We start from the raw sequence: 27,402 nt of genomic DNA, 5'->3' as shown, positions 1-27,402 counted from the left end.
GTGTGGTGGTGTATCCGGCTAATCCTTCATCTACAGGTGCCGGCATTCCATACACGTGTGGGTTCTAGTCCTGTTACCCCACTTCCGATCCAGCTCCCTGCTAAAAAGCAGCAGAGAAGACCAGGAAGAGGCTCTTAGCTCCCAGCTTTGAACCAGCCCAACTCTGGCCACTGCAACCATTTGGGGAGTAAACCTGTGGATGGAAGATTTGTCTGTCTCTCCCTTTCTCCATAACTCTTTCAAATAAAATAAATCTTAAAAAATAAAAGACATTATCAGATAGCAAGCCACGTCAAAGATGAAGCTGTCCACTCAGGAGGTATGCATGGCAGAAAATGACTTCACTGCAAACTTGATTCAAAGTTCTATGTATATGGAGAGCAAGTGCGAGAGTTTAGCAGGAATACCTGGGAATGCTGATTTCTCCCAGAAATAGCTAACTGCATACTTTATGTCTCCAGGAATTCTTTTCACCTACATGTGTGCAAATAGGAGGAAGGAGAGAGAGGGAGGAAGAGAGGGAGAGAACATGAATGAATGAGATGAGCAGCACATATCCTGTCCGCTCATTCACTGACTGGACAATGTTCCTGACGCCACCAATGCACACAAGGGGAAGAGGCTACCTCCTACAGGACAGCCCTCCCCACTGTTCCGGTGTCCTCCTGGAAACAGATGAGCAGCTTGACAGGCTCAGAGTCGGGCCTAGGCACCGCTGCTGTTCAGCAGCACGCATGCCAGCCACATCCAACCACTTGCTCAGTGTTCAGGCTGGCGTGTTTAACTGAAGTGCAGCAGTCCAGCGCAGCTCAGCCACTGTTTGTCACTGTCTCTACCTCTGCCTTCCAAATCCATAAATCTTTAATAAATAGATTAATCACACAGAGCCACCAAGTGCAAACTGGTTTTTGTTTGTATGTTTTGGGGGGATTTTTTTAGGAACTCTGATAACTGACATCGCCCTTGACCCCTTACTCATTGTGACACGGAGATTCTGGATCATTCTCTGTGCAGCTTTGGGTTGCCTCTCGGCAAATCCTATCGATTCTAGAGACACAAGGATGCTATTTGGCTTCAAGAAAGGTTTAACGCAGAGGCACCCTGCTTTCTGCACAATCATTTGCATCTTTGTGCATGACCTACATTCTGAAAACAACAAAGCTTACACTAGCTGATCGGGTTTTTTGTTCTTAGTTATGGTTAGAGAATTCTCAAATGTCTGCAAACCATGCCTCACCTCATTAATTTCCTCTCATCAGCAAAACAATACCCAAAACCAGTAGCTCCTTTTTTGGTGAATACATGTTATAAAGACTCAGAAGCAAGTGATGCTCACTTCTCCCATAAACATGCTCTTTTCATCAGTATTTCTAAAAATTCAATTAAAAATCTCATTTGGAATTGAAAAGAGCTACTTGTTACATAAAATGATTTTAGATGAATTGGTTTTAGGTTTTAAAAGGTTTCCTTTTTTAAAAAGGAAAAAAAAACTACTACTTTCCTCTTACTAACTTACAAGCAAAAAGATTTTCTAAAATATTTTATACAGTGAAACACTTTAAAAATATTTATTTTATTTGAAAGACAGAGTTACGGGGTAGGGGGGAGAGCAGAGGGAGAAAGAGAGACAGAGAAATCTTCTATCTGCAAGCTAAATCACAAATGGCTCCAAGAATCGGGGGCTGGGCCAGGCTGAAGCCAGGAGCTTCCCTGTGGAGCCCACGTGGGGACTTGGGCCATCTGCTGCTGCTTTCCCAGGTGTGTGAGCAGGCAGCTGCACTGGAAGTAGAGGAGCCGGGACTGATACTGGAACCCATGTGGGATGTCAGTATTGGTAAAGGAGGCTTAGCCAGCGGTGCTGTAACTCCAGCCTCACAATTTTAAATTTATTTTAAATTGACACAAAGTAAAAATCAGTTATCGGCACATCTAGCTCTTTTTCCAAGTGCACTGAGATAGGAAAGCACTGCCATAACGGAGATATGAACAATTCCATCACTCTGATGCATGCCTCTGAACCCTCTCCTCACCCCGATTCCCTGGCAAGCACATTCAGTACATTTATTGTCCAAATTTAGACCGGATGCACATTATAGCAATTTCTAGGACAAATCCAACAGCCACACCAAGGACTCTACCTACAACCTTGCTCAATGTCCTTGCTAATCCTCGGTGGCCAAAAGGTTCTCGGGCTGTGGGCAAACATGACTGATTTATAAGGGAGCTGCTCTGCTCTTTGTGCTTCCTTTTCAGCAACTGGTTAGAACAAAGGAATATTAACAAACTGCATTCTCTCCGCTCCCACCCCTTCACCTTCCTGCTGTGAAACGTGCCTTCGACCCGACCCGAGTTCCTTGCACCAGCGACCACACCATGGGCTTAATTACTAGCACAGATGGTACCAATTGGTTTCTGTGGGAAGTGCCGAAAGGGAAAGGACAACGGGAAGTCCTTTGTGCATGAAGAAGTGCTCATAGCCAGGCCCACTGGGGACAGCCTGAAGACAACCCCATCTTCATTCAGCCTGAGTTTAGACTGCCAGAGGACAGCTGTGACCTTCAGATTCCAGACATCCTACTTTAAAAGTGTACACACACACACACACACAATCACACGTGAGTGCAAAAGTGGCACTTTGGGTGGGGATCATGGCAGAGCAGATTCAGACACACCATCCCAGTCTTGGGTAGTCTTGGGTTTGCAGTCTGCCTCTACTTGCAATCCAGCTTCCCACTAATGCACCTGGGAGGCAACAGATGCTGGCCCAAGTCCTTGGGTTCCTGCCATTCTCACGGGAAACCTAAATGAAGCCCCTGTTCCCAGATCAGGTGAGGCTCAAGCCCTGCTGCTGTGGGCATCTGGGTAGCGAATCAGCACATGGAAAACCTCCGTCTGTCTGTACCTCTATATGTCTTTCAAATCAATTTTTTATCATTTTTTTAATTTAAAAAAAAACACTATTTCTGATTCTTGGAACATAATTTTTTTAAGGTTTATTTATTTATGTCCAAAAGAGTCACAACAGAGTCAGGGGGAGGGTGGGCTATCCTCTGCTGCTTTCTTAGGCCATGAGCAGGGAGGCAGATGGAAAATGAAGCAGCCAGGACTTGAGCAGGTGCCCACATGCGATGCTGGCACCAAACGAAGAGGTTTGAACACCCTCACCACAGTGCTGGTCCCCAAGATTTTCTAGTTAATACATGAAATTTTCTTAAGAGTAAACATTCAAAGATTTCTTCTTGTGGTTCTTGCTATCTTTGGAAACAGTCCACTTTCAGCACTACATGCTACCTAACGGGATTGCAAACACATCTTACTGACTGAGAAGAAAATGCAGTGGCTACACTAACGCCTTACATCTGTACTCACGTTGGAGTCCACCTAACATTCTCATATGGCGCCTAAATGAGTTCAGCCTTTGTGACATGGCGGCTTGGGGAACTACAACAGAAACTAACGCCCATCCGGAAGTGGGGGAGTGCTGGGCAGGGCCAGAAGCAACCATGAAAGAACAATAACAATTTATCAAAATAAGCAGAAACATGACAAACTGGCCAAATCAGAACCATTTTGCAGACATAATTAAAATGCAAATGCTTATGATGCTGAAATAAAGTCAAGACTGATCTAACTTATAACATGAAGGTCCAAGGCCAAAAACGGCTCAATGTTTCCTGAGTTGCAATTTGACCTACAGTACCGACCTCACCTTTTAAGTTTGGGATACAGGTGGGTATTATTATTTTTTTTAGCTTTTATATATTTACATTTTATTTGAAAGTCAGAGAAATCAAGAGGAAGATCTTCCATTCACTGGTTCAACATTTGCCAAATGCCAGCAACATCGTGAGCTGGGTCAGGTCAAAACCAGGAACTAGGATATACGTCTGTTTCTCCTATGTGGGACACAGGGACCCAAGTGCTGAGCCATAACTGTTGCCATCAATAGAAAGCTGGAACTTGAATCAAGCACCTATGGGATTCAGGCAATTGAAGCATCATCTTAAGCAGCAGCCAAACACTCATCCCAGGAAATTAAAGTGAGGAAGTGGCTGACTGAATAGGGTCTAGCCACAAATGAACATGATTTGTGGGTCATTATTTTAAACTGAGGGAAAAAGCAACAAGAGAGGCATCAAAAATGAGTGCTGAAGTGATGTGCTTGCCCACTTCCCCAGCAAGAACAAGTGGGACTTCTCATCTTCTTCCAGTCCCCAACACAGCCTGGAAATGCGTGGAGGTTTTTTGATTGAAATAAAGCATGTCATGTGATAGTGGACAGGTCACCTTATAGGACCACTGCAGCAAAGCCTGGCAAGGCTGGCAGAAGAAGGAGCCTGTAGGGATGGCAGCCATCAGAAACCAGGACTGCCTGACCAGCTTGCAGGGAAAGATCAACGTGGTGGATTGGAGAACAAGAGGAGAGAGGCCCCAGAGGGCTGGGTCTGGACTTGGGGCCTGATGAGCACGGGCAGAGGAGAGACCAGGGCCGTGGGGCCGGAGGTGGACACAGCGGAGCACAGCCTTTGTCCACACACAGGAGTCGGGCTTTCCAGGAACAAGCCACTTCATCCTCCCCACTGCCCTGGGTAGGGGTAAGGACAGGACTTAAGTTCAATCTCATGACCTCATGATGAGAAAATGTGACCAATTCCGTTTACAACCTATTTACAGAATGGCCAAGGAGAATTTATGTTAGTGAGTGAAGATGAAGGCTGCACTAAGTTCATGGCAAGCTCGGAGACCCCAGTTCAGGTTAGCCACTACGCCCCAATCCCCAGGCCTACCTTAGGTAACCCCCCACTGTCTCACTTTCCCTTCAAAGAGATTCTCTGCCACACAAAGGCTTTTGGGTTCAAAACCACTTCACCCTCCATTCAGTGCTGCGGACAGGAGAAGCTTCTTAGATGCTTACAATTTACTTCCGCTTCTCTGGAGCAAAACTTGTTTTTCTACACTAGATGGGGGAAGAAATGGAAACCCAAAGTGCTTTCTAATCTTTCCATCCCCCGAAGGCATTACAACCTGGGAAGGCAGAGAAGGGCAAGCACTGGCCGTTGAGTGGGTTCACATATATGACTGGGAAGTTCACACCTTGCAAGAGCAAGGTCAGGAAAGCACGAGAGGAAGCTGCTGAGTTTGGCAGCCTGCTGTTGAGGCTGGATAGCCCAGCGGCAAGGTGACAAGACACAGCCCAGGGGCCAAGACCACAAGACACAGCCCAGGGGCAAGGTGTTCCCAGAAGGCCCTGGAAGCACAGACCAAGAGGAGAGGACAAGTCCACCAACATGAGTCACAGAAGAGGTATCTGAGGTGTTTGTGGCTTTCTGGAGGATTTTCAGGAGACTGTGAATGCTATGCTCCATGACTTCACTTTTAGGAAAGCGACGCAGTCCTGAGTGCAAAGGATGCGTGGGGAGGGCAGAGGAGGCCTGGACATGCTACCCCCAGACCTTTGTGTTCTTTTCTGAAAACAACTCTAATCTGGAAGTAAGCCCATCTCTTTTTAGAGGTGGGAGACTGGCCTTTTTCTATACTTGCCAGGGCAAGAAACAGGTTCAAGCTAACCACTGTGAGATCTCAAATACCACACAAAGCAATTTGCAAAGAGTGGACCTCAGCAAGTCAATTTCCATTTCCAGGGCACTGGGTTCTTCAATGAAATCAATACTTCCCATTGGGCCAAAGTTGTAAAAGCCAAGACCCCAAGTCAGTAACACCAAGGACACAAACAGCCCATTTAGTGGCATAGACAGGACTAAGAATTCCTGAATTCATTATAAAAAATGGTTTAAGTAGGGGAATCCTAAAAAGGGTCATTCTTACAGTAGAATTTTAGGAAATACTTCAACACACATTGATTGGCAGATCATGTGGTGCAGGCTCCAGGCCTTTGCTGAGAGGGTGGTCCGGCTTTAGGAGCACTCCCGTAGGTGCACACACCAGCAACACCCAGGAGACCACCCAAGGTTCTGAGGTTTGTTTTCTCTGGAGAGGAGTGGAAAGAGCAGAGGCATTAGGGAAGCCGTGCGAAAACATAATCTGGAAGCTGTCCACAATCTCATGATTCTTCCCCAATCTTTCGTAATTATCTCATCTTTATCCAATCTGATAGCAATTTGCCTTTATGGAGTCCTTCCAAAGGTTTTCACAGAAATGATGGCTCTTTCTGTGTAGCACCCACTTTTCATCAGTTTTCATTCCACTTCATTAAATTATGCCAATTACCGTAACAAGCATATCACACAAAAACAGACTTGGGTACAAAATTCCCCTTGCTGAGCACTCATGGATATTCTCACCGTACCCTGTTGTGCTCTGCAGGTGGGATAACCTGTCCCTTTGAGTACCACAAGAGAGAAGAGAGAGAACTGGGTCATGTGGTCATGTGAGGAAGGGCCTTTGACAGCCTGGGGGTTCTCTCAGCATGACTCTTCCTCAAAACCTGTCTAAAGCTGGTATCCCTGGCATATAGTAATCACACAATCAATCTGTGTTTAACAAAAGACTCCACGTTGGCCACCTTTATTTATCCCCACAATATTAGGAGAACACATACAATAAAAATCCAACAGGGGGAATGGCTGACAGAAAGACCAAGATCTTAGCAAGGTTATCACAGGAATAAAAACAAAAACAAAACAAAAGGAGAAGAAAACAATCCAGCTCCATGACTCCATTCAGAAGTAGCCAGTTCAGGGCCTGGCGGCATGGCCTAGCGGCTAAAAGTCCTCGCCTTGAACGCCCCGGGATCCCATATGGGCGCCGGTTCTAGTCCCGGCAGCTCCACTTCCCGTCCAGCTCCCTGCTTGTGGCCTGGGAAAGCAGTTGAGGACGGCCCAATGCATTGGGACCCTGCACCCACGTGGGAGACCCGGAAGAGGTTCCAGGTTCCCGGCTTCGGATCGGCGCGCACCGGCCCGTTGCAGCTCACTTGGGGAGTGAATCATCGGACAGAGGATATTCCTCTCTGTCTCTCCTCTTCTCTGTATATCTGACTTTGTAATAAACTGAATAAATCTTAAAAAAAAAAAGAAGTACCCAGTTCAGGGGCTGGCACCTGTGGCTCAGAGGGTGAAGTTGCTGCCTTTGGCACCAGCATCCCATACAGGTGCTCCACCTTACATCTAACTCCCTGCTAAGGCACCCAAGGAACTCAGCAGGAGACGGCCCAGGGACGGGGCCCTGCACTCACATGGCAGGCTCATGTGGAGTTCCTGGTTCCTGCTTTCGGCCAGTCTAGCCTGCTGGTCGTGGTCCTTCGGGGAGTGAACAAGCACATGAAAGATGTCTGTCTATATCCTTCCTTCTGCCTTTCAGGTAAATAAAGTTTGTAAAAGACCCTAATTCAAAAGTCAAAACTCATTTACCCTCCCAGAAACTTGACCAGATCAATCAGTTTGTTAGTGGTCGATTTAGTATCAGGTTAAGCTTTGAAAAATTAACCTAAACTAATTAAACTAGTTAGTTTTAATTAAAACTTTCAGAGACATGAAGATTTCTCTGTGACTTTTCTTAAAAAAAAAAAAAAAAAAGACTTAACAGCTAACAAATACTGAATTACTCATCTTGCTTTGTCTTGTAATAAATGGTCTCTTTATGCATTAATGTATTCATTAAAAGAAAAAAGATACAGAGGTTCAGCACGGCATCCGAGCAGCTGAAGTCCTCTCCTTGCATTCAGCCCTGCTTCCCATCCAGCTCCCTGCTTGTAGCTTGGGAAGGCAGTCAAAAACAGCCCAAAGCCTTGGGACCCTGCACCCATGAGAGAGACCTGGAAGAGGCTCCTGGCTGCCGATCAGCTCAGCTCCAGCCGTTGTGGTCACTTGGGGAATCAATCATCGGATGGAGGATCTTCCTCTGTCTCTCCTGCTCTCTGTATATCTGACTTTCAAACAAAAATAAATCTTAAAAAAGAAAAGGTACAGGAGGAAGTAGAAACTGAATCCATTCAAAGGCACGTAGCTAGTCTACAGTGTAGCCACCAGGTGAACCCAAAGCCGATGTTCTCAACCACTGTGCCATACTGTCTGAGTTCATCTTGTCTTATAAATATAATCTTGTCATTCTAAGGGTTTTCTTTATACACTTCTCCAAAGGTACGTTATCAAGGTCTTCAAATTTAAAATACATTCTTAAATAACTTTCACTAACTGTATTTTCACCACCAAAGGAAAAAAAATCCACTACATGACTCCTGCACTCATTAACAAACACTGAACAAAGGGAGGTTTAATCACTTGCAAATACAGGAGTGGAAGCCATTCAGAGGCTGCTTCTCCAACGCCACTGCCAAGGTGCTCAGGAAGCCCAGAGCCCGGAGGAGCGGACACGCTGAGGGCAGAGCAGTTGCACTAAATTCTAACAGCAACACACGCAAAGCGTGTTGGGATGCCCAACAATGGAACGGGAGATCACAGGGAATCTGGTGTTCTATGGCGGCACTCTGAGAGTGTGTATGCAGAGCTTGGCAAGCAGCATGCGGGGCTGCGGGGCTGCGGGGCTGCGGGGCCAGAAGCTGGTGAACCAGGCCATGTGAGAACCATCAGCACATGCACAGCAGGTGCAAACCCTCAACAACGCTGTCTCAGAAATGACTCTAGGTGAGAAGCCTCAACTGAAAACATGCCAATAGTGAGGGAGAGAGGGAGGGGGAGGGGGTTGAGGGGGGAGGGTGAGAAACAGAGAGAGAGAGGAGGGGAGAGAAGGGAAAGAAGGGAGACAGGGGGAGAGAGGGAGAGAGGAAGGGAGACTAAACAAATATTCCAAGGTCGAGCTTGGCAAGCCTTGATGGATGCGACGACTGTGGTGTGGCAGGGTGAACAGGGACAGAGAAGAAAAACAGAGTCGGGGCACAGGATGCAAGGAGGTCCTGAGAGCCGGAGGTGCACAGCAGCTTCAAAACAGACAAGACAGTCAGCATCATCATAGACAAACAGGCCCAGAAGAACACAGCCAGGAGCTGGCAGAGGCACACGGGGCTACCTCTGAAAGCTAAGCCATGAATGGGTTGCTATTAGAACAGGCACGGCTGCGTTGCAGGCTAATCCTGACTGTGGCACCATCGGCCCAGCTGAGAGCCAGACTGTGTCCCTGCTGCTCCATTTCCAATCTAGGCCCTGCTGACAGCCTGGGAAAGCTGCAGAGGAGGGCTGAAGCACTTGGGTCCCCGGAACCCACATGGCAGACCCAGAAGAAACTCCTGGCTCCCACTTTCAGACTGACCCAGCTCTGGAAGTGGCAGCCTTTTGGGGAATGAACCAGCGGATGGAAGATTATCTCTGTCTCTCCTTCTCTCTGTGATTCCAACTTTCAAGTAAAAACAAATCTTAAAAACAAACAAAACCAGGGGTGTTAGTTAATTGTGACCAAATCTGACTTCCGCCACTTCAACAACGTGGTACCCATCACTACCAATGCCCCCATTTTACCACTGGGAAAAACTGAGGTCCACAGAGATTAAGAGGAAAAGCTGAGATTCTAATTGAGCCACTACTTGACTCTTACATCAAGTTACTTGTTCACTGTGCCACTGCTGGCGTCGCAAAGATGACGACAATACTGGTAATAGAGATACATGAGAGTTGGGCCCACAGGACAAGGTAACGGCCTCGGGGGCAGGGCAGGGCCACAATCCACATCTGTGGAGCGGCCAATGTCTGTGCGTGAATGTTAACTTTTCCGGAGGGAGGAGAGGAGGCGGCACATATGCATGACGTGTCCAAAATTAGTGAGACACCAGGAAGGGCATACAGGAATGATTCATGTGTCCAAGGCTGCTTTCAGTGTGAACTAAGAAAGTAAGCCCAGTGAGCAAAGGCATGAAAGAATGATCACAGCTCAGTTTGTGCAGGGGCATCTTTACCCACTGCCAACAGGGAAGGGGCATCTTTACCCACTGCCAACAGGGAAGGGGCATCTTTACCCACTGCCAACAGGGAAGGGGCAACTCTATGTCCAACCAACTCTTGGGGAGAAACAGAAAACATGACAATTGCCTATTTTTCACAGAAAATGCAATTAGATGTTATTTTTTAATGGAATTAAATGATTTAGCAGCACGCTAACAGGTCATGAGGATCTAAATATTAAAATTTATATTCACCTCCTTAGAAAAAGAGCCAGTACAGTAAGTAAACTGCTAGCGTTCACTTTCTGGTATTGAAAGTTCTCGAGGCGAGCCGAGGGCTGCGGGAGAGGACGTCTAGCTCGGATCCCGAACCCAGTCCGCCATGTGCCCATGGCTCATGGCGGGCTGGGCCCGGACATGCCTGGGTGCGGCCTGCTTCCTTCTGGGTGCAACTCGGGACTGAAAACAGAACCAACACAGCAATTGCAACCACCAGCTGATCAGGGTGATGGACTGTGCCGGGCCCTGTGCTTGCTAGAACATACAAGAATCTGGTCTGGGAATACCTCAAAGTATCTTTGGAGATCTCCCCACTTGAACTGCTGGACTCAGAATTCTAACCAAGAAAAGACAGAAGACAGAATAGGACAATCATTCATCTCAGCTACATGTTGGCAGCGAAATATGGGACAAATGGAGACTTCATGATGGACCATATCAATCAGTGGACCACCTCATCGAGCGAAACTGGCAGTGACTCATAACTGGAGAACTATTAACTCCACTTGAGCACATATCTCAGAGCATGCCCCACATATGGGACTTGGGGTGGGCGGGAAACCGGGTGGGGCTTCTCCCTCAATATCCCCTTTTACCTCAGATACATGATGGAAACAATATGGACATAATAGCATTGCCCACCTCCCTATCCCCCTGAACCTTTTTTTTTTTTTTTTTTTTCCTTCTCTTTCTTGATTTTCCTTCAACTATAGTTAACTATGTAAAGATTGTCAACAACAATACAATAAAATGGATTATATATTAAAAAAAAAAAAAAAAAAAGAAAGTTCTCTATTACAGAATGAAAACAGAACTTATTCATTTAAAAATATTCAAAATAATATCTAACATTTGATTTTAAGTTATTTTTATTTTGTAGAAATTGGAAGGAGCTTTCTTTTAATTTTGAATTAAAAGTGTGATTCTTGGTTGAAATTAAATAAATGAAATTCATCCCACAAGTGAGGATAATGATTACTTAAGGGAAATTATTTGGATATTGATTTAATCTTACAATCTGAACTTTATGATTGTGTGTTATGTTTAACATGCAAAAATGGACTTTTCACTGTTTCATCTAATATTCGGGGGTAAGCTAGTATCTCAGTCTATGGAAAATCTAATTTACAAACAAGTGTTCAAATATTACCAGTTTTTAAAGGCAACACTAGATGGCAGTAAATACACAAAAATTGTGATGTCATTCTTCTCAGAATATAGCAATGATTATTTTTCCTTTACTCAATTTCACACTGCAATAACTCAAGCTTTAAAAAAAAAATGGGGGGAGGAGGGAAAAAAAAGGAAGATTTTTAAAAAACTAAGAAAAAAGTTCAAATTGCTTGGCTTTCCCCAGCTGTAGGCAAGTGCCTAGGTTGTCGTGTACCTAGGCAAGTGTCAACACTTCTACTGGTTAAGGCCAAATCTGTGTTAACTATACCAGTGTGCCAGCAGAGTTGCATATTCTAATAAAAAAAAAAGATGTGGGAAGGTGCAGGACGCTGGGCTGCCGACACGCCACCCTGGCTCCTAGAAGCGCTGTGCAGCTGCATGGATGGGGTCCAGGGACAGGGAGCTGCAGATTGCCCAGGGAGGAGGGTCTGAGGTTGTGTTGGTGCAGGAGCTGCTGAGGGCATGCTTAACAGGTGAGGAGTGATGAAGGAAATGAACAGACATTTTCCAAAAGAACAAATGCAAATGGCTGATAGACATAGGGAAAAAATGCTCAGCTCCTTAGCTGTCAGAAAAATACAAAAACCACATTGAGATTACACCTATCTCCAGTGAGACTTGCCTACATTCAGAATTCTACTAACAACACCTGCTGGCGTGGATGTAGGGAGAGCTACCCTACTTCACTGCTGGTGAAAGTGTAGCCTAGTACAGCCATTACGGAAATCAGTACGGAGCATGCTAAGACAACTGAAAACTGACCTACCATATGACCCAGCTATCCCACTTCTGGGAACATGACCAGAGGAAACAGACTCTGTATATGAGAAAGTGACCTGTAATCCTATATTTACAACAGTACAACCTACAATAGCAAAGAAATGGAATCATCCCAGATGCTTGATGAAAGAGGAATGGATAAAGAAACTGTGGTACCTCTTCTCTAGAATTCTACTCAGCTATTTTAAAGAATTAAATTCTACCATTTGCAACAACATGGACCCAACTAGAGACCATTACATTCAGTAACATAAACCAATCCCAAAAGGACAAACATATGTACTCTTTGATATAAGGCAACATTCATGCAAAATACAAGATCAATAGATATATAAGTAAACATGTATGTACACATATATATCTAGAAGAACTGTGTCATGGAGACCAACATACTGAGAAGGGAAGACGCTGCAGTGTGCATCTCTACTCCCAAATAAAAGATGGACTCCCAAGGAAACTGTTAAACAGCTCTTGACAACAAGATGCTGGACTCTACCATTGTCTATACCTTACATTGTCAGGACACACGTCAACAGAAAAATGATGGACTTGTGACTATTGCTGAAGGTCTTCCGTACTGTAATAACATAGGGAAAAGCAGTGGTGGGGGAGCCTGCACCGGGCTCACAGCTAACACTTCTAAAAATCACAAGTAGCTATACCTTACTACAAGCACATTATAACAAATATGCTCCCAAATAGGCAAAGCAATCTTGAAAAAGAACAAGGTTGGTGGTCTCATATTTCTGACTTCAAAAACTCTCTACAATACAGAGCTGTGATAATCAAAGTAAGTATGGGACTAGCATAAAGAGACTGGAAATAAAACCTGATATACCTGGTCACATGATGCTCCACAAGGCATTCATTTTAAATGAATCAAAAATCTAAACTATACAATTATTAGAAGAAAATAAAAGGAAAAACTTCAAGACACTGGATTTGGCAATGATTTCCTGTGTATGATACCAAAAGCATGAAAGAAAAGAAAAAAAATGTGAGACCAACATGAAGCCAGTTTTCATGCCAGAGGCATCCATTTCAGAGAGCTGGTTCAAGTCCCGGCTGCTCCACTTTCTACACAGCATACTATCAGTCTAGGAAGACAGAGGAAGAGATGCCACCCATGTTGGGATATGAATGGAATTCCTGGCTCCTGGTTTGGACCTGGCCCAGCCCTGGCTACTGCAGCCATTAGGGAGCAAATCTCTGTATGGAAGAGCTCTTGCTGTCTCTTGCTTTCAAATAAATACAAGCTGGACTTCATCTGTATTCTGTGCATCAAAGGATATTATCAGAATGAAAAGGCAATTCGTGAAATGGGAGAAAATATTTGGAAATCATACAAACAATATAGGATTGGTATTTAGAATGACATCAAGAATTGTGACTCAACATCAGGTTGAAATGAGTTTATACAGGATGTGAGGGGCTGACGCAGTGGCATGGCATGCTAATCATCTGACTGAGGCACTGAAAACCCATTATGGATGCTGGTTTGTGTCCCGGCTGCTCCACTTTTAATCCAGCACAGCTTATGGCCTGGGAAAGCAGCAGAGGATGGCTCAAGTCCTTGGGTCCCACACCCACATGGGAAACCTGGAAGAGGCTCCTGATTCCTGGCTTCCAATCAACTCAGCTCCAGTCATTTGGGGAGTAAACCAGCAAATGGAATCTCTCTCTCTCTATCCACCTTTTCAATACAAATAAATAACTCATTTTAAGAAATGAAAAGGACTTGAACAGAAACCTTCTATTGGGTGAAAAAACACTGAGAATCATCGGTCATTGAGGAAATTCATACTAAAACTATGAGATAACCTCAGGCCCATTAGAGTGACTCATACTAAAATAAATCAACAACAATTGCTAACAAGGATGTGGAGAAACTGGAACCTGTGTGCAGTACTGGTGAGAATATAAATTGGCACAACTGCTGAGGGGAATGGTTAGCTGATTCCTCAAAAACCTGCACACAGAATACATGATCTGACAAGTTCACTCCTGCAAGCATGCTCAAAAGGAGTCAAAGCAGCGACCTGAACAGGTATGCACACACCTGCGGTCACAGTTCACGACTCACCTCAGTGATTCGAGTGACCACCGGCAGGTGGACAGATAATACAACACGTTGGACACACATTGCATGGAATATTACTCAATCACAGATAGAGAGGGGGAAAACTGCCGCTTCAGATGCCTCTGTCCCATTCTGGAATGCTTCCTGCTAATGTGCACCCTGCAAGGCAGCAAACGATGACTGCAGTCTGCACCATGTGAGACCCCAGGATCCTGGCTTCCACTCAGACCAGTCCTAGCTGTTGCGGGCATTTATGGAGTAAGTTAGCAGATGGAGAATTTCTCTCCTGCCCGCCCTGTGTGCTTCTCAGATAAATAATTCTAAAAAGGAAGAAAATGTGGACATAGGCTCCAACAGAGATAAACCTTGAGGATATTATGGTAAGCACAGTAAACCAGATAGAAGAGGACAGATTTGGATCCCACTTAAGCGAGCACACAAAGCAGTCAAGTTCAGAGACGGTGGGTAGTGGGTGCCGGGGCTGGGAGAGGGGGGAAGGGGAAGGGGAAGTTAGTGTTTAAGGGAAGTGGGATTTCAGTTTGAGAACGTGAGAAAGTTTTGAAGACAGGTGGTCACGATGGCTGTACTTCATGGCACAGAACCACACACTTAAAAATGATTAAGTTCAAGTTGTATGTATTTTATCCAAACTTCTTAAGATGCATTGAAAGAATATTTCATATTTAGTTGACAATCTTCTCCTACCCCTCAACCCTCAAACTTACTCTAGACGATGTATGTATTAGAAAATAGTGACAATGTATCAGTTGTCCCTATTAAAAAAAAAAAAACAAAATAATCACCCTTTCAAGGATTTACTCTAGGTAAACAAAGCAAATACTTCTTACTAAATAGAGGCATAAATCCAGAAGGTAATAAAATAGTTCACAATCTTGCTGGTATTTTTGCCAGTGGATTAATGTTAGCTTGGAAATACTTTTCTCCTACTATTCATTTTTTTAAAAAAAATCCATAACACCTTCGACACTGTTTTGGCTGAAACCCATGGGTTTTGATATTTCTGTTTTTATTTCCATTTCTTCAGAACAGTTTTTTTTCTCTTATTAAATTCTTCACTGACACATAGATCACAGTAGCATCACTTCATCCAAGGTTTTTTGTTTTCTTTTTCACTTCTTTATCAACACATTGGTTATTTAGGAGCATGTTACGTTTTTTTAACTTTCTTCCTATTTTTTATTTTGTTTATGGAATGTTTAATAGAGACTATTATGTCAAGTTGTGAAAACACAATGCAGTATGCGCATCTCTACTTCCAAATCAAACCGACTCCCAATGAAACTGTTGGATATATCTTGACAATAGGATGCTGGATTCTCTGCCAGTGTCTGTACCTGCAATGTCATGACACACTTAAATAGCAAAATGATGGACTAACGACTGCTTATGAAGGACTATACCACTGTAATAATATGGAGGAAATCAGTTGGGGAGAGGGAATTTGGAGAGGGTAGAAGCAAAATCCCAGAGCCTATGGGATTGTATCATAAAATTAAAAATAAAATACAAGGGGAAAAAAAATAGCAAAGGCAAAGCCAAGCAGCAAGTGGTACTTGTTTGCCTCAACCACTCCCCACAGCTGCTTGCGGAGGCCAAGACCTGCTTCACAGCATAGCACACCTCTGCTCTGTTTAGGGCAGCAAGGAGGTGGTTTTCAGGTTCTCTCTGTCTCTCACAGCTTCTAAGCTTCCCTTGCTCTTGTTCTCAGTTTACCAGGAAATAGCCTAAGAACCAGTTCCACCTGTACTTTAACACCAGTGCAGAGGTCACTGGACAAGTACCTCTTTGCAAACTACCTGACATTTTGCTCAGTTTCTCCTGAGTCTCAGAAGTTTTAAGTTAGGAACAAAAGATTTGGTAACCCTGAATGCATTTGTTAAAAAAAATAATAAGCTTCTAAATCTACAAAATTGGGGTTATATCCTAAATCAAGCAGGCATGCAATGAGCCTCGCCAGCTGGCTTCTCACTGCCCTGTTCTCACACTGCTTCAGGTAGTAAGTCAGCCTTGCACATAGCACTTAATCCTTTTCAAGTCACAAAATTCAAACAGATCCACTTTCATCTTCCAGGGCCATTGTCTTTCCCCTTCTACTCGTTGCTGTCAAAAATAATCCTCCAAGACGCACAGCCTGCATACAGCATCTAGCATGATCACAGATTCCTATCAACTATGATACAAGTACAAAATCTGAAGCAACATAGCGTATTCTCCCCAGCCCAAACTGGAAATGCAAGTTACACATTTCATTTCCTCCACTCGGTCCTAAGGCCTTTGGCATGAGTGTGACACACCACTCTACAATCCTACTGAATTTGGCTTTAAGAAACATCTGCAACCATTCTACTTTTAAGGTATCTGATGATGAAAGGTCACAACATTCTGGCGAGGATATCACTAGCAGAAAACCAAATTCATGCAAATTCTCCCATTTGCATCTGCTGAGTGCTTTATTTTCAAGATGCCAAAGGATCTCACATTCCAAAACATGGTAAATAAAAGGAAAAGCTGAGATGTACACAACTAGCCTCTTTGTACACTGTGTGAAATCAGGTGTCGTCCTACAATTATACTGTAGAGTGTGAGAGTATGCACAATGAATTTCATACCTCTGGACAATGACACACAATCAAAAAGCAGTTCTTGGCATTTGTGACATTGTGACATTTCTTTGGAAAAGGCTAAGAATACGTGCTAAATTCATGGCATGTAGCTACTCCGTACCGAACAGGTACACACAACAGCTGGAAAAGTCACTTCCTATTTGCACCACTGCATCTTGGGTAATAACAAGGCAGGCACAGCCCAAATCCTCATGACTTCATTAGCTGAGCTGCTCTGCTTTCTCAGCAGTGTGTGCACATTACCGAGCTGTCAGTCAGACACAGGACAGGTCTGCCTCAGGACAACAGGGCATCTGATGTGGGTGCTACTTAGAACAGGCATAAAGTTTCACTTACCTCCACTGCTACCACGATCAAAATGAGGTCTGCCTTTGACTCGGGAAAGAGGGCATTCACTTGTGGTGACATTCCAATCAGCGCACAGTTAGTAACCACAGATATAACACTCATTGTCTCAAAAGCCAACTGAAAGGAAAACAAACAAAACAAATGTGAAATTAAGAGCAGCAATGACCACTTTGCTACTTCCTCTTCCCTTTTCCTAAGACCTAGAATCAAGACCGATGTCTTTACTCTAGCTCAAGCACATCTTAAACTTTGGTCTCTTGTGCTTTCTGTCTTTCCAGATGGCAGCAGCAGAGACCAGAATGCAGGACCTGTCCAGCACACTCTGCTCCACTCACAGGTAAGGGGAATTCTGAAGAGGGCCCGGAGTTTCACATTCAAGTATCAGTTATTAACAGTAGTCTCCTTCCTGCACAACTCAAGGAAAGTCAAGTGCCACCCACCCACACACACACATACCCCCACACACACACACACCACAGCAAACAGCCTGGGGCCACAAGGACACTGCTGAGCATGGAGGCCAAGGACGGTGATCCTGACTCCTCTGTCTCCTTTTTTCCCCAATGGAAACCACTGATCATTAACTACTTGAAAATTCAGCCACTAATTGCTAGAAACACAAGGTCTTTATTTCCATTATATCTTCAAATGGCTATCTGCATAATGAGACTATTTACTTCCATATGTTAAGTTTGTGAGTCATTATATCTTCTTATTGATAGCAATTTTCCAGATTCTCTTGAATCTTCCCAAAGAAACACTTTCTCCAACCACACTCGGTTCTCTTCCTTCCAGCTTTTTGTACTCAGAATTCTTACTTTCATCTACCCCAGTGCTACTGGGCTTCATTGTTATATGATCTCTTCTTAGTTTTGCTGCACTTTTATCATCTGTGCTGATGTTTTCAAAGAACCAGTTCATTGTTCCATGGATTTTCCCCATGATTTTTCCATTTTCAACTCACTGATTTCTATCGTTCATTGTTTCCTCCCTCCTGTTTATTGTGGGTTTATCTTGATCCTCTTTTTTTAATTTCTTAACTAATCTCAGGTTGAGGTTCTTCCCTTTATTCCCTGTGGGCATTTTTTTTTTTTTTTTTTTTTTTTTTACAGTTTATTAATTCCCGTGAAAAACTCGCAAATCTCCGCAGATAGTCACTGCAAAATCTACTCCTTCGGCTTTTTGCCAGCACCAACGTTGGCCTTGGCAGTTCCCCGGACCTTCTTCATCCGGTTCTTCCTCTCCTTCCGCTGCTTCCTCGAAGTCTTCTTTTTCTCATACAGGCCATGTCTTGCGAGTCTGTGTTTCGGCTCGTTTTTCTTGGCGTAGTCCAAGGAATCGTAAATCATGCCAAAGCCCGTTGTCTTGCCACCGCCAAAGTGAGTTCGGAACCCAAACACAAAGATGACGTCGGGCGTAGTCTTGTACATTTTGGCTAGCTTCTCCCGGATTTCTGTCTTGGGCACGGTCGCCTTCCCAGGGTGGAGCACATCGATGACCATTTGTTTCCTCTGAAGCAGTCGGTTAGTCATGAACTTCCTGGTCCGGATGGTGACTGTGTCATTCATGATGGCGGCAAACCCTTACACAGCCAGGGAGCAAAAAAGCCCCTGTGGGCATTTTGAATCTACGACTTTACAACTCTTGTCAAATTTAAAAATTACTTGGCCATTGTTTTAACTACATGTTTGGGCCCTCCCTTTCTCTGTTTCTTTTATAACTTTGGTGACAAAAAAATGTTAGCTCTTCTGTCATACGCATCCAGTTCCCTGAGGCTATGTTCACTATTTTCAGTCTCTAGCTCAGAGTGGGGACTTGTCTAAGTGCCTGCTTCCTGATTCTCTTCTCCCTCCCTTCCATTCTACTGCTGGGCCCATCCACTAAGCTGATGTCAGTTACTGTCTTTGTCACTTCTATGTCCATGCGATTTTCCACTCTATCTTCTATTTATTCACTAACACATTCTAATTCTCTGTTGTTCACTTTCTCTGAGTGTGTCCACAATTACTTGTTATAGAATCTCTACATTGCTTTGAATTTTTTGTTCAGGGACTGGTGCTGTGGCATAGTGCATAAAGCCACCACCTGCGATGCTAGACTGTCATCTGGGTGCAGTTTGAGGCCTGACAGTTCCATTTCCAATCAAGCTTCTCGCTAAATCGCCTGGGAAAGCAGCTAAGATCCAGATGAAACTCCTGGCTTCAGACAGACCCAACTCTGGCTGCTGTAGTCGTTTGGGGAGTAAATGAGTGGATGGAAGGTCTCAGTCTCTCCCTCTCTCTGTAACTCTGCCTTTCAAATAAACAAATCTTAGAAAAAAAAAAAAACAGCAATACAAAAAGATAATTTTTCCATACCTTTGCATATATGTCATCTTGATGGTGGAATCTGTTGATTGTGTTTTTCTCATTCAGTTTGGTTCTTTGTGCAAGTGATTTGTTTTTACAGTAGCATGTATATTTGGGGTGTTGGAAGACTATTCCAGCTGGCTCCATTGGGATTACTTCCAGCCGGGGAAGTAATATCTTACACTACCAGGTGGCAGAAGTTCAGGGTCTCCACTTGGACAGCCCTGGCACCCAAAGTTACAAGACCCTCACAGCTGCTGCTGCACAGGTGAGCATTCTGGCTTTCACCCACACCATCGTTGATGCCACCTCTGCTGGGAGCAGCAAGGCACCTCAGGGTATTCCCAGGTACTCTCCACTGTGCAAGGTGTGGTCAAAAGCCATTTGGGGAGCAGACTGGAGAACAGAAGATCTCTTAGTCTCTCTCTCACACACACACTTTCCTTCTCTGACGACCAGAGGATGGAAGCTTGCTCACTCGCTCTCCATATAAATCCAAGTAAAACAACACAGATCTTAAAAAAAAATTACAATAATTACCTGCCACACACCGATATTGGCTGAAGGTTCTGCGAATGGACGTTTGAAGACCCTGCACATCTTTAAGGCATCTGAATTGATTTCAGTGAAGTTATTCAACACAGCAAAGGCAGCTGCTAACGGGTAAACACAGGAGAAAAGACTCACATAACCAAACTGCAGAAATAACTCCAGGTAGTCATCGAAGGTTCCCTGGAAATGTAAAGGACAGAAAAGCAGACATGGTTTGATGCCATTCTGGCTTCTAATTTTGTTAATTAAAAAAAAAAAAACTCTGGAGCTTCCTCCAATTCTTTTCTTTCAACCACAGAATTTATTTAACATAGAAATTTCAGAGTAAGTCTCTGAAATAAAATAATTTAGTACCTCATTTATGTGTGCCACATCATTGAAGGATTACATACTTTCTAAACAGAAAAGTTGGTTTGCTCTTGCTCAACTGAAACACCTGACCCAGTATCACTGTCAGAGATCTTTCACAGCAGTGCCTTCCTATCAGTTCCTGAGTTCCCCTCCTATGGCAGAATACTAATTATTCAAACTTCATGCTGACAGAACAGCACCAATAACAAAAAGCAGCCAGCAAAATTTGGCAGAATCAACTCTTTGGGTACTCTGAACACCACACAAAGACTTGGTAGTAACCCAAACAGTATTTAGTCAAGAAAGCTGCCTAATCTTATAACATTGCTAACTTAACTTTACTGTGACTCCCTGCTCTCCAGCAACCTTGAGAATAGCTACATACTCCAAGTACCAGAAGGAACAGAGCAGGGACCTTCTGAAAGCCTCACCCCAAAGGATAGTCAGCATCAGGCCTGGCCAGTAGTGTCTGGAAGAGCCCATGCCAAAAGCTTATTTTTATTCAGTTTCACAGAGTGTCTCCTGGTGCTAAACATTTCTCCCCAGTGGCATTGGTCAAGTGCTCAAGATCATGACTACATGGAGCAATGGGTACCAGGTGCAGCAGACAACGAACCAGCCAAGGAACTCTAAGGACACACAGAAAGCATAAGATGTTCACAGGGGATCTGAAAAGCTCCAGCATTCTCCTGCAATTTACCAAACCTGGCACATGCTCAGGAAAGCCAAGAAGCATTCAGGAAGTGAATGCCACGGCAGAGCTGTAAGCTTCCCGGATGAATGATGTGCTGGTATGCCCTAACACAAAAACAAAAACCTAACCAATGTACAGAACACTTGGCACAACTGCAGAAGGCAATCAATTGTACACAATATGTTCTCCAAAACAGATGATGCATTAGGCCATAAAATTTAAAAAATCCTGTCCATGATGTAAAAAAGTTAGAAATTAGTAAGAAGTCAGTGTGGGAAACTCAAGTATCTGGAACTTGAACAACAAATTCAAAAGACAACAACAAATGGGTCAAAAAATAAGTCCTGGGGCTCGGCAGCGTGGCCTGGTGGCTGCTGGTTCTAATCCCGGCAGCTCCACTTCCTCTCTGTCTCTCCTCCTCTCAGTATATCTGACTTTGTAATAAAAATAAAATAAATCTTAAAAAAAAATAAGTCCTAAAAAATTAGAAAACACTGTAAGAAAAGTGGATATAAAATACAGCATACCAAAACTTATGAGATGTTATGGAAGAAGTGGTCAACAGGAAATTTATAGCTGTAAATGTTTATTTTTTTTCTTAAAAAATCTCAGGGCCAACTTTATGGGACAAAGGAAACTTTTCTGAAGTAGCACGGCTGGCATATTGGTGACCGACTGATCACCTCGGTCACCATCCTCTCAACAGGACCCCGTCCTTCTACTCAGAGGCCACACTGAGCCTGTGGGTGACAGCAGCTCCTCTCTCCTGTCTTGAGAATGAACGAGACCATGTGCCGTAAGCTGCACAGAGATGAAATGACACAGTCAGCTCTCCTGGGGCCTAAGGCCATGCCCACACCATGACCTAGGGCTTAGTTCCTAGCATCCTCAGGCCTTGTGGTCAACCAGAGCATGTGCAATGCTAATTTTAGTCAAGGAAAAATACTCATTCCAATACTTCAAAGCAGCATTAAGCGCTAATATGTTAAAGTTAGGAAGTGTATTTGTTACCTGTCTCTCTGAATCAATCTCTCACTGAGATAAGCACACTAGGCTCGGTAGCTCAGAGCTTTGGTGTCATATTCCACATGTCTGCTCAGTCAGCAGCATTGCATATTTTTATTTTACTAAACTAGAACTCTCAAACACAGTAAAAGCATTTTAAAAAGGAGGAAGTACCTCTTTCATAGGCTCTGACTATCTGACCAGCTCAGACATCACACACCCTTAGCTCAGGAGACCTCGGGGAATGACCCCTGGGAATGGGGGGAATTACAGAGGGTTTCGTTTTCCTGACTGACTCTGCCCTGAATTTTCCAAGTTTTCTATACTTTTATCATCGTGTTTATTAAGTTTCAGCCAAACTGTTTTTCTCCCCAAGCTTGGCAACATTATTTCAGAATCATATATAACAGTCAGGATGGAATTACAGAAATGCAATTCTAAATTCACTGATTTCACGGAGGAAAAAAGGCAAGCAGAGGAAGGATTAGTTCACAGGAAACAGTCATCTGAAACAAACATCACCCCAAAGCTTTCCCCCCCCAAACATATGAAGCGAGCTGAACAAGCAAGTGCTGAATGCCATTCGGCGGCAGAGTCGGAGGGGGGTCGTGCAAATGATGGGGAACTGCACCTGGGCCAGGGAAGAGGGTCTTGCTGAGACCCCGAGCACAGGCACACACCCAGGCCCCACAAGGGAAACTGGCTAAGCTTCTAGCACTTCATGTCAGACAGCCTGCACTGGACAACAGAAACTTTCTGAATTGGAAAAGCAAAATCTTGAACCTTGCTCCTGATTTAGTCACCAAGGAATTAATGACTTGGAAGCACCAGTAGTCTGTCGCAACTTAGAAAAAGCCATGCCTCCCTCAACAGTGCCCCTCATGAAGAGACAGTTAGATGCTGAGAGATGCCAAGAAAGGGAAAGGCCTAGGACTCTGGCACCACTACCTTATAAACAGCATTTGTTGGATTCATCAGAATTGCTGAGGAGATGGGAACGTTGCTTGCATGACTGTATTCCACTCCCTGGCCCAGGAGAATCCACCTGAAGAAGACTAAGAATTTGATCTGGGTCACGTTAGGGGAGGATGTTCTTCTCCCAATTTTAGGGAAACTGCAGAGGTGGAAGCAGATGCTATGTGACCGTTGGAGGAGAAGCAGGAGACTGAGGACAACACGATGGCCATTACTGCTCAGAGCTGCGAGGGACAGGAGGGGGACAAGAGGGGGACAGGAGGGAGTCAGGACACAACAGCAATGGAAGTGGGGGTCGGCCCGGTCTGGCAAGCCGCTGTCAGCTAGGATACCTTACCAAGGGGATGCATGAGCTACAGCAGCACCAGGCTCTGACTCCAAGATAAGCCTGTCTGTCCCGCTGAGAGGGCATGGAATGAAGACCACAGCAGGACAGACTGCTGCTTCTAGTTCTAGAATGCAGAGATTAAAACCTGGTCCAAAATGCCACTTCCCAACTCCAGCAAGGAAAGGAAAGGGTTCTGTTATGAGGTGAACTACACTGAGTTCTTCAACCATATTAAGCATGTACTAGAGCAATTTAGAATGGACAGCTGGCTCATGCGCTTCTTTCTTCGGAGAGTTGTGTGTGTGTGCCTGCCTGTGTATTTTCGAACTACCTCATATATAAACATCAACAGCGTTGCTCTTCATGATGTGTTGTGAGTTTGTATTACAAATCACCTTTTCCTCCAAACAGCCAGGACAGAAAACACTGGTGCATGTCTGTGTACCTTGATCAAAAGATACATAAACACTCAAACAAAAAAGACAGCTGCGTAGGCCACGAGGATCAGAAAAACCACAAATCAAGCTTCCTTCAGAGCCAACAACATGAGCCTCAAAGGGACCAACTCCCCAACCACAGGCCAGCCAAGCTGCCAGCATCTGTACCCCGAGGCACAGAAGAAGCAAGGACAACTACTCACTCCCCTGGGTGTAATCCAGATCAGGCTGAGCAAAGCCAAGGGCTGAGTCAGTGCTCTCTGCCCTAGAAAGCAAGCTGGAAAAAAAACCACATGCACAGCCCAGAACTGTAGCTTCCATGGACAACATGCTACTGGTTCTGTCAGCATTCCCACTGTCACCACAAGGAGGGCGCTCTGGCCCACAAACTGCTGGCTAGCTCTAGACCAGGGACTTGGAGCAGCCACATCACATCAATAACAAAATGATGTGGGGAAAAAAAGCCAAGGAGGAGGACAAATTCCAACTAACAATGTAAGTACACACTAAAATTGGGAAATCATGAAAATCAACAAAGATACTAGAGATCAGGAGAATTCCGAGTGAAAAACAAGACTCTAGAAGTTTAACAATAATACACAGTCACTGAAGGAGCCTCTGAAGGCCTATTTTGCCAATACCAAGAATAACATCCCAAGAAGGAAGCTGCAGTGTGTAAGAAACGACAAACTAGAGCAAACGTGAACTCAGCAGGCTCCCATCCCTGAAACAGCAAGCTGGTGAATGTCGTCAGAGCTTGACAAGTTGCACTGGGCACACAGTGAGGTTTTTATGAGCTAGGTTTTTTAATATTATCAGCAACCAAATTCCCAATAATCTGCTGATAGCTCCTAACAGCAACTTAGAAATGCCTCTGTCTTAAAAAAAGAACTCCTTTATATTTGCACAATAGTACTAATGAAAATTTTTTAAAAAGATAATCTTCAGAACTGCTTTTTGTTCCCTGGTGACGGGCGTAAACTGTGTCACTTCGGTGAGCACATTCTGTGCGTGTGAAGCGTCAGGAGCGAGCAGCAGCGCTGCCTCCCCAGGGGTGGCTGCCCTCTCCCCTGCTCAGCATGGGCTCTCTGAAGCAGCCCCTCACACTGCAACTCCGCGGGGCAGTCCCACAATTCTCTGCACTCGCTCTTTGGTGTAGTCAGAAGACAAGGGTTTCACCAGAGCAGCATCAGTGCACAAAGCCACTGGGTTAACTGTAAGGTTAGGGTTCGTGGCGTGGACACCTTCTCAGAGGCACGAATCAGATGGTCACACCTGAGCCAGGTAAGTGTTTGCTGAACATCCTTTGAATTGGGGGCATGACTGTGCATCACTTTTGGTCAAACATTTAACCTAGCAGTAGTCCAACTTACCAGGTAAGTCCCCATTTCTTTCTCCAGGATGACTTGTTCAAACAAGGGAGCGTCAATGTCTGCCTTTAACGCCTGCACTTTCCTCTTGAGCTGCACCCCGTGTTTCCTCTGCAGCCAGTAAGGAAGAAGGGATTCCACAATCTGGTTAAGGATCTGAGAGGTAATCAGGAGAGTGGCCAAACTCTGGAAAGAGAAGCACACTGAATCACATTTGGCAGCAGAGCTTACGGAAACCATCACACATGCACAGTGACACAATGATGAAGATGGAATCTTCAGCAGATTAATACACTATTGGGCTATTAAAAAAAAAACAGTATTGGAGAAGCTGGTACGGAATGGTGCTTCCAATGCATGACTTTTCACAGGAAAGTCTTGACTTAAGCCACAAATATGATGCCAATAAGAAATAAACAGTCAAGAGTTGGCAAGAAAATGGAAAATCACTTGAAATTGTACTCCTGTCATCTCAAGCTGATTGCAACAGAAATCTAAAGGAGGGTGCCAACTTTGAAAAAAAAAAAGAGTTTGACTAAAACTTTAAGAAACTAAATCATAAAACAAACATTCTCCCTTACTGTAGAGAAGAAATGAAAGAAAAGCCATCTACAGTTCTACACCATGATGCACAGTGGAGCATCTTAGGGTTATTTCTTTCTAATCACACGCAAAAACATTGTAATTACTTTACACATGTACAGCTCTTTACTGCTTTTCTTGTCCAATATATTTGGAGCATCATCCCAGGAAAATAACAATTATTTTTAGGTTGGCGCATACAGTGCTGCTAAATGTAGACATTTCCAACTTTCATTATTAGAAATGTTGTTGCTTGGGTCTCCACAATCATGAACCTTTATTCCACCTTTGGTCATGTCCTAGGGATGAGCAAAGGCTGTTGGTAAAGCCATCCATGACTCCCACTGATTTCTGTGTCAGTTTCTGCTTTCCCATATCAATTCAAATGTTTTCATCACATACTACACCTTTGCTTACATCTCGTTTTATTATTAGTTTTTAAATTTTTTTCCATCTTTCGTTGTTTGTTCGCTTGTTTATCAGGGGAGAGCATGAACGCAGCCCCCCACTACCACAAACTATGCAGTCGAGTTTCCCACATTTGGGGAAATCACAGGGGTCAGCACGCCTGGAGTGCAATGGGTGAGTCTCGCCCTGGGAAAAACACCTTTGTGATCGCGGTATCTCCCCTGCCAGGTAAGTATTATTATGGATTTTTTAAAAGAGAATACCAGCCCCCCCTGGCCTTTGTTAAATAAAGATGATTCTCCCAAGGGGAAGAAATGAGAAGTTAAGGTGGGCATTGGTGTAGCAGTTTCAAACACTGCATGCGCAATCTGAATTACACATCAAAGTGAAACCTTGACTCCATTTCAGGATCCGGCTTCCTTGCAGGTAGTGGCTTTGCCATTTGCATGGGAGCCCTGAACAGAGCCCTGGCTCCTGAGACTGGCCACTGTGATTATTAAGGAATGACTAGCAGGTGGGATATTTCTTTCTCTCTCTCTCTCTCTTTCTCTCTCTCTCTCTCTCTCTCTCTCTCTCTCTGCCTGACAAAATCTAAAAAGAAAAAAAAATGAGAATTCATAGTCTACTAATACTTTCATGCTTGCAGATCAGAGAAGGAATATATTTTTATTAACTTCAAATGCTTTATTTTGAGCTGTTTCCAAAATTATTTCTTAGAAAGCAGCAATTTATCTAGCACAGTTGTTAAAAGCACAACATTTAATCTTACTTCTATGCTTTTCCAAGCTTTAGGACAATTACAAAATCTTTTAATCTCCCCTGATTGTACAAATGTTTGAATTTCCTAAAGGCTTAGCCCAAGCTCTCTTATAAATACTACAAAAAGCCTAGGCTTCAAAAGGCTGTTCACTAACAACCTCAGAATACTAAAATCAGAAAATAATAGTTCTTTACTGATATCTGGCTCAAGCATAAAAAAAGAATAACTTAGAAATCCATAATTAATTCTCCGTGCAGTATTCACTGGTACTATGTGATTCAGAAATGGCAATATACTTAACTAAGTATGAGAGGTCAAACATTTCATAGAAGATGCAACACTGCGTAAGATGCACTGGTCTCAAGTTCAACGGCCCATTCATGTAAAAATGAAATCTGTTAACACATGTAAGGCTATACCAATTACCGTCCCGACCA

At 44.0% G+C, this 27,402-nt stretch overlaps 2 protein-coding genes and 1 non-coding gene across 4 annotated transcripts in view; all 3 read right to left on the bottom strand.

The window, feature by feature from the left end:
• Window positions 1–27,402, bottom strand: part of ANO10 (anoctamin 10) — a 111,965-nt gene that overhangs the window by 59,634 nt on the left and 24,929 nt on the right. For both annotated transcript variants that reach the window (XM_058678398.1, XM_058678397.1), the window contains exons 9-11: window positions 25,219–25,401; window positions 20,044–20,235; window positions 17,144–17,272 (exon numbers count right to left, since the gene is read on the bottom strand). In XM_058678398.1, coding sequence (XP_058534381.1) covers window positions 17,144–17,272; window positions 20,044–20,235; window positions 25,219–25,401 — 504 coding nt within the window. The remainder of the gene's footprint in view (window positions 1–17,143; window positions 17,273–20,043; window positions 20,236–25,218; window positions 25,402–27,402) is intronic.
• Window positions 18,297–18,763, bottom strand: LOC131482817 (small ribosomal subunit protein eS24). The gene has a single exon (XM_058678399.1). It carries the CDS (start codon window positions 18,721–18,723, stop codon window positions 18,322–18,324), a length of 402 nt encoding a protein of 133 aa, XP_058534382.1. The 5' UTR covers window positions 18,724–18,763; the 3' UTR covers window positions 18,297–18,321.
• On the bottom strand, window positions 26,278–26,441 carry LOC118760318 (U1 spliceosomal RNA). Its single transcript, XR_004996716.2, has one exon. It is a non-coding gene; the product is annotated as a U1 spliceosomal RNA (small nuclear RNA).

Source organism: Ochotona princeps, chromosome 21, assembly GCF_030435755.1.
Source record: "Ochotona princeps isolate mOchPri1 chromosome 21, mOchPri1.hap1, whole genome shotgun sequence".
NCBI lineage: Eukaryota > Metazoa > Chordata > Mammalia > Lagomorpha > Ochotonidae > Ochotona > Ochotona princeps.
The sequence above is the reverse complement of the archived record's forward strand: the minus strand, read 5'-3'. Positions and strand labels throughout refer to the sequence as shown.

Coding starts and splice junctions, on each gene's coding strand:
- LOC131482817 (XM_058678399.1), bottom strand. CDS start 18,723: ATGAATGACACAGTCACCATCCGGACCAGGAAGTTCATGACTAACCGA.